The 12,689-nt window shown below is 37.3% G+C and overlaps 1 protein-coding gene across 6 annotated transcripts in view; it reads left to right on the top strand.

Annotated features, from left to right (window-relative positions):
* The window catches only part of INVS (inversin), a 127,155-nt gene that overhangs the window by 73,456 nt on the left and 41,010 nt on the right, over nucleotides 1–12,689 (top strand). For 5 of the 6 annotated variants that reach the window (XM_006758423.2, XM_015560475.1, XM_015560477.1 and 2 more), the window contains 5 exons: nucleotides 949–1,122; nucleotides 5,072–5,239; nucleotides 6,031–6,211; nucleotides 8,664–8,773; nucleotides 10,624–10,795. In XM_006758423.2, coding sequence (XP_006758486.1) covers nucleotides 949–1,122; nucleotides 5,072–5,239; nucleotides 6,031–6,211; nucleotides 8,664–8,773; nucleotides 10,624–10,795 — 805 coding nt within the window. Of the gene's footprint in view, nucleotides 1–948; nucleotides 1,123–5,071; nucleotides 5,240–6,030; nucleotides 6,212–8,663; nucleotides 8,774–8,848; nucleotides 8,904–10,623; nucleotides 10,796–12,689 lie in introns of those variants that run through there. The other variant, XM_015560478.1, reaches the window with a different exon arrangement.

Below are 12,689 nucleotides of genomic sequence, written 5' to 3'. Positions count from 1 at the left end.
CCTTCATAGGCCATCTTCCTTCATGCTGACCTACACAAAAATGCTATGCGCACCAAGCCTTCTGACTCCTAGTGTACCTTTTCCTCTTCCAGTTTCTCAGAACATTGCTCTGACTTTTGTTGTACTGATAATCTAACCACCAATAGAGAAAAATGGTCTATGTGTGGCTTCTTTCAGGTAAATCCTCATTTTAATAAAAAAGAATTTAATACCTTAACTCAAAGTCCTGTGGTCCTCAAGTAATTTAGCTTGTCAAACATTTATGGAACACCTACTATTGCAAAACACTGAAGCTGATGGAGGGAAGCGGGGGAAAAAAATGGACACATATGTAATACCCTTTGTAATAAAAAATAAAATAAAAAAAAAAGAAATCAGCAGGTAAAAAAACAAAAAAAAAAAACACCTGTTTTCTTCTATAAAGAAAACATTGTAAATAATATTAGAATGGTTAAATAAAATATGTTGCTTTTATAAAATGAAATATTGACCAGCAACTATGTAAACTAGATGCATATGGAAAGGGGCTAGAAGGAAACATGAAAAAATTAAACAATTGAAAGAGTAGTAGAACTTTAAATATTTTCCTCTTATTGTTCTGAATGTTATTATTGCAGCAGAATAATTACAATACTTGAAACACTTTAAAATTTTAAAAAATTTGCCCATCCGATGTGGCTCAGTGGTTGAGCACCAACCTATGAACCAGGAGGTTGCAATTCGATTCCTGGTCTGGGCACATGCCCGGGTTGCAGGTACCATCCCCATTTTGGGGCATGCAGGAGGCAGCCGATCAATGATTCTCTCTCACCATTATGTTTCTCTCTCTCTCTCCCTCTCCCTTCCTTTCTGAAATCAATAAAAATACATTTTTGAAAAATAATAAAATTTTAAAAAATAATGGCCTCAAACTAAATTTCCTCTTACCATCTCTTGTTTTTTATTTAGGGAAATTATCGTTTCATGAAACTCTTACTCACACGTAGAGCGAATTGGATGCAGAAGGATCTAGAAGAGATGACTCCTCTGCACTTGACCACCCGACACAAAAGCCCCAAGTGTTTAGCACTTCTGCTGAAGTTTATGGCGCCAGGAGAGGTGGATACACAGGATAAAAACAAGGTAATGGAGCGCCAAAATGAAAGACAAATAAGAACAGGAAGCATGTGCTTCCTTTTATAATATGAAACCTCAAGGAAGAAGGCAGGAATTACCCCTCATACACATGATAGAAGAACTCCAAGTCCCCACATGCCCTAGTAAAGTATTTCACTTAAAGTCTGTCATTTTATCCTCCTACCAACCATGTGTAGTAGATAGTACCATCTCCTTTATTCAGATGGAGAAACTGAAGCTCAAGAAGATTAAAATTCTGCCCAAGATCCAAGTGGTGGGACTAGAATTCAAACAGAAACCCCTTATTGAACAGCTGGTTGTGATAGTGACCATGGTGTTAGATTTGTGGTGGCTGATGCATAGTTATTTCCTTTTGGTTCTAGCATCCGCCCTGGCATTTGTTGCTATGATTCACTATCTTCCCTGATTTTGAAGTTTAACATATTGTACACATTGGTCATTGTAATCAACTGGTTATTGCTCTGATCATTTTTTACAGGGAAAAAATGTAGTCTTTAGTTAGACAAGTTCAATAATCCTCTTTGTTTCAACCAGGCACTTAATTATAGAGTCTTGCTAACTGTAACACTCCCATGTAATTAAAACTCTTATGATTACATCCACAATGTTTATATTCCATAATCCGTTCACTCTCATAGTGTTCTTTGTGTAGTTTTCTGATTTTGTTTAGTAGTCACTCACATAATCCAAAGTTCTGTAATCAACTTTGTTTTACAGCATACTGTAGACCAGTGATGGCGAACCTATGACACGCGTGTCAGAGGTGACACGCGAACTCATTTTTTTGGTTGATTTTTCTTTGTTAAATGGCATTTAAATATATAAAATAAATATCAAAAATATAAGTCTTTGTTGTACTATGGTTGCAAATATAAAAAATTTCTATATGTGACACGGCACCAGAGTTAAGTTAGGGTTTTTGAAAATGCTGACACACTGAGCTCAAAAGGTTTGCCATCACTGCTGTAGACTAATATTATTCCTAACTCACAGCATCTCCACAGTGCTAATATTTTACTGAAAAAAAGCACTTTGATAAATCCACAAAGAATACTAGTCACTTAAGAAGCTATGAATTTCTTTGGGCTTTATAATGTCTTCCCCAAATATTCTAGAAACTTCCTACTCTCTTCCAATATTAGTATATGATTCTGTATGGAACAGGGATGGGAGGTTATCCAGTGAGACACGTGGAAAATGGAACTCCACAGTCTAGGCAGACACAGAGAAGAAAGTGAGACAAACGCCTAGAGCAGTGATTCTCAAAGTATCTGAGGGTAAGGATCAGTTTCTTTAATTTCCAATCTGTCACAGAGCAATAATTTTATGACATATAATATAAATGCACAACACCAAAAGAACAACCAATTAAAAAGGGGCCTAAAACTTGAATAGACATTTCTCCAAAGAAGATACACAAATAGCCAACAAGCACATGAAAAGATGCTCAGCATCACTATTTATTAAGGAAAAGCAAATCAAAACCACAATAAGATAGCACTTCATACCCTTTAGGATGCAATTATTACACACATACAAAAATAAGTGTTGGTGAGGCTACAGAGAAATTTGAACCCTTGTGCAATGCTGGTAGGAATGTAAATTGAAACAGCCACTGTGGAAAACAATATGACAGTTCCTAAAAAATTAAACATAGAATTACCATACTCTTTCTGGGTGTACATCCAAAAGAATTGAAATCTGGAACTTGGACAGATATTTGTACATCCACATTCATAGAAACATTATTCAGAATAGCCAAAAAAATGGAAACAACTCAAATGTTCATTGACAGCAGATCGCTGGCTAACAAAAGGCAGTGTATACATACAGTGGGATATTATTCACACTTTTAAAGGAATTAAATTTTGACACATGCTACAACATTGATGAACTTTGAAGACATTAGGCTAAGTGAAATGTCAAACACGAAAGGAGAAATATTGTCTGATTCCACTTATGAGGTACCTAGAATAGTCAAATTCATAGAGACAGAAAGCAGAACAGTTGTTGCCAAGGCCTGGGAGGAGCTGGCAATTGGTAGTCATTGTTAAGTGGGTATGGAGTTTCAGTTTGGGAAGTTGAAAAATATTTCAGATGCATGGTCTGATGGTTGCATAACAATTTGAATATGCTTAATGCCACTGAACTGTACACTTAAAAACTGTTAAAATAGTGAATTTTATGTAATGTATATACTAGAGGCCCAGTGCACAAAATTCATGCACAGGGTGTGTGTGTGTGTGTGTGTGTGTGTGAGTGCTAACCCCTCCCCTGCCGATTTGATTGCCCCCTGCTGGTTGCCCCCAACTGCCCTCCCCTGAAGGCCCAATCACCCCCTAACTGCTCTCCCCTGCTGGCCTGTCCCCCCCCAACTGCCCTCCCTTGCAAGCCTGATCACCCCCAACTGCCCTCCCCTGCCAGCCATTTTGTGGTGGCCATCTTTGACCACATGGGGGTGGCCATCTTGTGTGTTGGAGTGATGGTCAATTTGCATATTGCTCTTTTATTATATAGGCATTTTACCAGAGTAAAAAAAGAATTACTAGAAAAATAAAAACAAAAATATAAAAAATGCAACCCCAAATTTTTTACTCTTAGATTCAACAGACATAATATTACATTTCAATAAATACATTCAGAACAAACATTACATGGGAAAAGAAAAGAATTACAGAAATTGCACATGTTGTTTACTGAAAATATAGTTATAGGCAATTCATTGCTATTGTATTTGTGACTTTTTTTGTTTTGCAATTATTACTAAATAAAAGGTTATAAGTTAAATAGTGGCTCTTTATATTAAATGCCTATAGGTACACTCTGAATAAATACCATCCTACATAATAAAAGCCTAATATGCGAAGTGTCCGACCATTCGTTTGACAGTTTGGCCAGTTGCTATGACGCACACTGACCACCATGGGGCAGATGCTCAGACCAGTAGGTTAGCTTGCTGCTGGGGTCTGGCCGATGGGGACTGGGCAAGACAGACCAGACATGCCCTGGGTCCCTCCCGCGGTCCCTCCCTGGCTGGCCCTGATCAGCTCTGACGGGTCCTGGATTGCAAGAGGGCGCAGGCCAAGCCAAGGGATCCCGTCAGTGCACAAATCTGTGCACCAGGCCTCTAGTGTATATATAAAGTGTTTATTGTGACAAATGAGCTTGGTTCCTGCTGTTAGATGACCTTATTCTAGATTGGCTTGATGACAGTGCTACTTTTGTCTCCTTAATAAATCTCTTGGCAGAGAAAGCAGTCTTATTATGGTATGTTGATGAGAATGAAGAAGAGATTTTAAAGTAATGTCAGCCCATTTTGAATGTTCATTTTTAACTTTTATCTGCTGTATTTTCCAAATGTATCTTTTATCAGGAACTAGGTCTAACAATTTATCATGTAAAATTATAGCTAAATTTATTCTTTGATATAAGAAAATAATTCCTTGACTATAGAAAATAATTCTATGATTTCCTATGCATGGATTTTTTAATAGATAATAAAATTCAAAACATTGTGTCAAATTATGAAATTGCTTGATACAATATGAAGATCATCACTTACTTTGTTGACAATTATTCATAAATTATTGGGCTGCTTTTCTCTTTTTCAGTATTATCATTCTTAGTTTCTGATTACCCGAATGCCTGCCATGAAAAGGACAGCAGATGTGGAGGCAGACTGCCCGTGTTAAATCTCAGTTTGGTCACTTACTGCCTTTATGTCCTTGAGCAGAATACTTATCCTCCTTGTGCTCAGTTTCCTTATCAATTATGTGCAAATTCAAGGGCACATTCTCCCAGAATTGCCATGACAACTACATGAGATAAAATACATAAAAGTCTTACAACAGTGCCTGCTACACAGTAAAAGCCTGGGAACAATGGGTCATGTATTGTTACTGTTGTTACTATTTTAAGAATCCCAATTTTGCAGCAAACAGCTCTGCATTGGAGTGCCTACTACAACAACCCTGAGCACGTGAAGCTGCTTATCAAACATGATTCCAACATTGGGATTCCCGATGTCGAAGGCAAGATCCCACTTCACTGGGCAGCCAACCACAAAGATCCGAGCGCTGTGCATACAGTGCGATGCATTCTGGTGAGTACCACGGTGCTGCTAGACCCGGATGGCCTTTCTAAATACTATAAATTAAAACAACAGAGAAATTCCTTTTATACCTATAAGGGGAAAGTGTAGTGAACTTGATAATACTAAATGGTTATTTTGTGCCAGCATTTGGGGAAACAAAAACTTTTACACATTGTCATGGATGTGTTCATTGGAACAACTATTTGAAGAACAGCTTAACAATTCCAGCTTGGTAATTTCCCCTCTAGGTTTCTAGTCTAGAGAAACGTTTGTGCTACATGCGGACATGTAAAGGAAGTGTGTTCATTGCAGCATTATTGTTAATAGTGGGAAAATGTAAATAACCTAGGTATCCTTCAGTAGGAGAATGGGTAACTACATTGTGGCTTAAAGATTAACTAGTATCAACATAGATACCCCAAAATGTAGTGTTGAAAAAAATTGCCAAAGGATATGCAGTGTATAATGCATAAGTGTAAATATTAAAAAAACACACATACAAAATTTATGTATTGTTTATAGAGACAGTCATTGTTCCTTTGGGAGCAAAGCACAAAACATACAGCTCAATCCATACCAGATACACAAGCACAAAATATTACACCTATTCAATGCAGATAGTCAGTGAATGGTATTTATTATATCTTTTCTATACTTCTTATGGTTAAATATGAAAATAAAATTGTATCACTTTACTATGCTGAGAGAGAACATAAGGTTTAGAAAACTACTCAGTTAATATGTCAAATGTGTTTTATTGAGGGTATATGTGTCTGAAATCTCTGGTTCCTTAAAAATAGGATGCTGCTCCAACGGAGTCTCTACTGAACTGGCAAGACTATGAGGGGCGAACACCTCTTCACTTTGCAGTCGCTGATGGGAACATGACAGTGGTTGATGTCTTGACCTCATATGAAAGCTGCAATATAACATCTTATGATAACTTGTTTCGAACTCCACTTCACTGGGCAGCTCTACTAGGTGAGTTGGATATGAATCAGAAGATGAACAGTAGGAGGAACTGTGTGAGTATAGGAAACTTTTTCTATGCCTTCTCTTTTCCTAACTCCCATCTTCCATTTAATTATTTATATTTCTAATTATGTGGCACCATTTTACACCTAAATCCCTCTATTTATGCTTAAATTTTAATAATATGTGTTCTGTCATATATTAGTTTTCATTTCAACATCATGTCTTTTAATTTATATATATAAAAGCCTAAGTGACCATTATGATGACCGGTTGACCGGTCGCTATGACGTGCACTGACCACCAGGGGGAAGACACTCAATGCACACTGGTGGTCAGTGTGCTCTCATGGCCTGCCAATCTCCCATGGTCCCTTTGCCTGGCCAGCTGGCCCAATCGGCCCCAATCTGGACTGGGCAAGACAGTCCCCAATCAGCCCAATCACTGGCCAGGCCAATGAACCCCACCCATGCACGAATTTGTGCACTGGGCCTCTAGTTTTTATCATAAAAGTAATGCACATTTATTGACAAATACCAATGTAAATTAACCCTCTTTTCACATTCAATGTCTTTATTTGGGGGGAGGAGAGGTTTAAGTTTATGTTTGTGCTAATACAATCATATTTGATTTTTTTCTTTATATTTTCCTGATATGCCTTTTACTTAACCTTTTTGGGTATCACTTTCTTTAGATGAGAGAGTACATATATGTGTCTGATTTTGGGGGCAGTCTGAGAGTCTTTCTCTTTTAGTGCAGGAGTTTTATGTAGTTATTCTTATATATTATTTGCTATTTTTCCTGCTATTCTGCTCTTTGATTATTATTGGTGTTTTTGTTTTTAGTTTGCTTTTGTTTTTCTGTTGTTATTTTTCTGCCTTTTGGTGTGTGGATTAGGTTTGTTGTTATTTGGTTTTGAATTGCCTAATGTTTCAGGAGCCTATTTAAGTTTTATTAGTGGTTACCTTTAAATTGATCAAAAGCTTTTTAAGCCTCAGTCAAAGTCAAGAGCAAAACTGCATATGTTCATTCCAATCTATTTAAAATGAGGAACTTAGCACACTTTTATTGCTCTTTTAGTATTTCTTAATATAACCTGAGGTTTTTTCCCCAATTATTATTATGGTCTTATTTTTTAAATTATTTAATTAGAGTTCATTTCAATGTACAGTTTCATCCCTTTTTCCTTTTCTTCTGCATTCTGGGAGGACTTCACAAACTTGTCTCCATGTCATTAAATTGACATTTTGTTCCATAAGTTCTGCTTGTTTTCTGCCTCTTATATATTATAGTTTGATTTCTCTCATCCATATTTCCTTTTATCTCTGTCTAGTTCCCTTTTTACTTCCTTCCATTACCTTTTCATTCCAGTCCATTTTCTTCTTAGGATATTCTGTTTTGTTTCATAGAGGCCATCTCTTTGTACTTAGTCGAAGATGCCAAGCAGTTTCCTGAATTTTCCTCTGGACCCTTCTCTAGATCACTTTCTGAGGTATGCTCTTCATCTTTCTGATGGTGTTTTATCCTTCAGACAAGATAGGGATGTGTTTCAGTTGACCACATGGCGTAGATTGCCTTTGATCCTGCTTTGTCTGTTTGTGTGCTCGAGAAGTCCATCTCCAACCACAGCTGGAGGGCGGGGCGATGAGCACAGTGCTCACGAAAGTCCTTCCTCCTGCCTGGCTTTCGTGCAGCGTGTCCTTGCCCTGCTAATGTGGCGTCTGCTTCGCTGCCTGGTTCTTCAGTATGCTGAAGAAAGAGGATTTGTGAAATTTGGGTTTTCTAGATACACTACTAGCAGGTTTGTTCATTCTTTGATCCTTTCTACTGTTCTTCACTTGTGGAGACCACATCCTCCAGAATGCATTGTAGAATATTTTCTGTACCACCAGCCACCTCCTCATTCCTGCCCACTTGTTTGCAGGGATTTGAAATCATTGCTTAGATGTTAAAAGATTGGGGATGGACAGGAGGCCTCAGAGATCACAGGAGATTATATTACAGTTTGTGCTCCCAGACAGAAGAAGAGAACAGCCGTGCGGTTCGGATTGGTTGTGCAGTGGAACCTGGAGACCAGAAGCATTGATGGCCCAGTGGGGCTGGCTTCTGGTTTCTAGTGCAGCTTCCACTTTTCCCATGGGCAGTTTCTAAAGTGAAGCCAGGGAATGCAGTAAGCCTATACCCTAACATTCTTTTGTCTCAATCTGTAAATAGTAATTAATGTCATTTCCTTCCTGATTGAAGATTTAAGTTTTTAGTATGGTAGTTTTTGCCTTTGTCCTACATTATCATAGTATTTTAATGAGAAGTTAGAAGAGGCTGCACTGAGGGCTGCTTCTCAGAAACCATTTGAATGTTACATGTATGTGCTAGTGATTTTTCTTACCCCTTTCCTTTAAATAGATTATAAGTTAATTAATGCCTTTGTATGTGATCGCTACCTTGTTGTGTCTGCTTTCAGGCCATGCACAGATTGTCCATCTCCTTTTAGAAAGAAATAAGTCTGGAACCATCCCCTCCGACAGCCAAGGAGCAACACCCTTGCACTATGCAGCTCAGAGTAACTTTGCTGTAAGTAAAACATGACAATTATCTTTTTTCTTAATTAAATTTTAATTTTTATATGATTGTAAATTTATAGACAGTTGTACAAAATGAAACAGCGAGGTCCAATGTTCCCTTCACCTCATCTACCTCAATGGTAAGTAACATCTTGCAAAAATGTAATGCAGTCTCATAAACAGGAAATAGACATGGATACAACCCACTGACCTTATTCAAATTTCACCATTTACATGTGCTTACTATACTAGTATGTGAGTTTGTACAGTAATTATCTTTCAACAATTGTCCATATTGTTAACTTTGTGATGCAAAAGATAGTCTGAGCTTTTATAAAATTGTTACATGTGAAGTTTTATGCAGTTTTTATTTTTACTCCTCAGTGTAACATTTGCCTTACTGTAAGTATACTTCATCTTTTTGTGACTTTTATAGCACTGAGGAAATCTTAATGTTCAGCAATCTACAGTTGTCCTGAAGGCACTGTGGCAAAGCTTTGGAACTAGATGAACCTTGGCTCATTCCTGACTCTGGTATTTGCTGGCCGTGCGACTTTGCACAAATTTCTTAACCTCCTTGAGTCTTAGTTTCTTCATATGTAAACGATGATAATTATACCTTTTCTTTCAGGATTGTTGAAAGGATTAGGGAAAATTTATGACATGTGCTTACTGTAGTCTTGGCATTGAGCAGGTACTCAAAAAATGGAACGCCTTCCTATTAATACTAGTGCTGATAATTGTGTCCTTTATATACCTGAAAAAGCAATCATACGAGTTATTGATATTTCCAACGATATTGAATAATATTAAAAGTTCTTCACTTACCAAATTTTATAATTTACAAAGCACTTTCTCATCCATTTTGTCACTCAATCCAGCCAGAACATAATAGTGTCTAGGCTGCTTCAGCTCCTTGAGCATGAGTGGCCACCAAGAACCCAAGAAGTGAGCATTAAAGCAGCAACGGTTGATTTTGATGCCTTCTACATGGTATGCATAGTGAAACCTTTGGCTTTATTAAATTATTAGAATGCTGTCATCAGCATAGTATACTTCTATCTTCCTGACCTCCCCAACTGCACCATTGAATACATTGAGTACTCAGATTGCCAAAATCATATTTCCACCCTTCTTTCTTGCTGGTACTCACAGAACTATAGCTATAGTCCTTCCTTGCAGACATTCATAAAAATTTATTTTATTTATCACCTAGAGTTCTGGCTAACCATTATCTTCTTTTATCTTCCAAGATCTCAGAAAAAATACAAAGTAGATTTTGAAGAGGATATCTTTCTTATTACAAAGAGATAAGAAAATAAGTTGCCCTAGTCTAGTCAATCTATAAAAATCAGAACTCAATCCATGTTTCAACACAAGATTATGAGATAGAACATGTTAGCCCTATTTACATATGAAGAAACCAAGGTTCCAAGAGATTAAAAGACTTGCCCAAGATCTTGAACCCAAGTCTAGACTCCAAATTTAACATATGTACAGATACCAGTAATTAAGTAACTATGCTAATGGGACTAAGAAAAATTGTAGAACATTATGGATGTTCATTCAAAGAAATACTTGTTTGGGATAATCTGCCAATCCCAGAGATTATTTTTTTAATAATTATGCAAAATTCTAAGCTTATTATTAAGCCCATTAATTTTCTTGGACTTTATTGAGGTTTTAATTCTTTTTGCAAAACAATAACAATAACCAAAAAAAACCTACAATCATTTCATTTGATTCAAAAGTAGGGAAAAATACTTTGCTTCTTAGTAGAAATCACATACAACATTTGCTTTGTTACCATAAAAAATACTGCTCTCTTGTCTCAAATTTTTAAAAGAAGTTTTCTTACAGGAAACAGTTAAGGTCTTTTTAAAACATCCTTCAGTAAAAGATGACTCAGACCTCGAAGGAAGAACATCTTTTATGTGGGCTGCTGGGAAAGGCAGTGATGATGTCCTGAGGACTATGCTGAGTTTAAAGTCTGACATTGATATCAACATGGCAGACAAATATGGAGGTACAGGTAAGAACTGGTAGACATAATTGATTTTCTTTTATTCAGGCTCCAAAATGTAAGTGATGCTATAAAATGTACAACAGAACCTTAAAATCGTTCTTCCTAATAAAACATTATTTGACTTTCATTTTTGCTTTTTCAGTTTAGGTTGCCAGGAGATCACTCAAAGGCCTACTTCCTCTAAGTATTATGACCAAAATTAGTTTATGTTTCTACCAGGTGAATGTCGGCATTTGGTTTAAAACCCTGGTTGCTCCTTACACATAATTATGGACACTCTTCTGATTATCTTAGTGTAAAAAAGCTTAAACTGCCCTAACCGGTTTTGCTCAGTGGATAGAGTGTCAGCCTGCGGACTGAAGGGTCCCAGGTTCGATTCCGGTCAAGGGCATGTACCTTGGTTGTGGGCACATCTCCAGTAGGGGGTGTGCAGGAGGCAGCTGGTCGATGTTTCTCTCTCATCTATGTTTCTAGCTCTCTATCCCTCTCTGTAAAAAATCAATAAAATATATATTTTTTAAAAAGCATATACCCATATTTTAAAATTATGCATATTTAGTAGTTATTAATTGTATTTTCAAAAATTTAGAGTTATTTTAAGGAATGCACACATCTAAGTATATTCTCACCATAAGGATAGTCTCACCAGTCTCATTTAATGTGCTCTTTTCTCAGATGTAGCATGACCTCATCCTGCCATTTTAAAGATAGCCTCCCATGATTCTGGAAGCTTCAAAGCTTCAAGTCAGCTTTGCATCAAAAGCTCTTAGATGTTTCTTTCAATCTCCTTCTCTAATAAGAGAGTCCTTTAACTGTGTGCTGGTAAATAAGAAAGGTACAAGATTTTTAGTGTTCACTGTCAGCTGGGGTCTCTTTCTTGTGTACTACATCCTACTTGCAAGTCAAAAATGAAAAATCACACAACAGCACAATAACACGGAATAGAATAAACACTCAGCTATGGGCTTCTCGGTGTTATGTCCTCTTATTTGTAGAAACATACCAGAGCCATTTGCATCTACGTGTTGTCCTGATTAAGATCTTTCTTTGCCATCAAAAACATTGATTCAGCACTGAGGCAAGAGTGGAGAGGGAAATAGCTACACCTAATAATAATCTCTCTCCTTGTACTTATACCACCACACCCTCTAAATTATTCTTAAAGAGTTTTTAGGTAATATAATGTTTGATAAAGGCTTAACTTTCAAAAGTATCCTATATAATAAAAGGCTAATATGCAATTGTCCCCTCGACCAGGAGTTCAACTGGGAGTTTGACAGTGGTGGGGCAGCTGGCCAACAGCCCGCAGCACCTCCCCCCAGCCAGCCCAGCCCGATGGTCCTGATTGGAGTGGGTTGGCTGGACCCCACCTGTGCACGAATTGTGTACCGGGCCTCCAGTTTCTTAATAAAGTCTCACAGTAGACCTTAAGCTTCTTCTTTTTTTAATATTAAATCGTCACCTCAGGATATGTTTTTAAAAATTTTTATTATTGAGTGAGAACAAGAGAGAAAGAGAGAGAGAAGGAAACATCAATCGGTTGCCTCTCCTATGTGCCAGACTGGGGCTTGAACCCACAACCTTTTGGTTTACAGGATGATGCTCCAACCAACTGAGCCACCTGGCCGAGCAGCCTTACACTTCTTAAGAGGTATAGTTCAGATACATAGGACATTGTGTCTGTAAATGGTTTGAACATTTAATTTTCTGCCTGACTTCCATTAGAATGCAGTCTTTCACTTTATCACTAGCCTTACTTTTAGTCTAACTTTTCATGTATTTCAATAAAGTATAGATGAGAGTACTTGCATCCTTCTGACCAAACGTGTCTTTCTGATGTGCACCATGGTTGGAATTCGAACATAAATTCTCCTCAGATTCATTAGTTCCCTGGGCTCTT

Source organism: Myotis davidii, unplaced genomic scaffold (assembly GCF_000327345.1).
Source record: "Myotis davidii unplaced genomic scaffold, ASM32734v1 scaffold534, whole genome shotgun sequence".
Taxonomy (NCBI): domain Eukaryota; kingdom Metazoa; phylum Chordata; class Mammalia; order Chiroptera; family Vespertilionidae; genus Myotis; species Myotis davidii.
The sequence above is the reverse complement of the archived record's forward strand: the minus strand, read 5'-3'. Positions and strand labels throughout refer to the sequence as shown.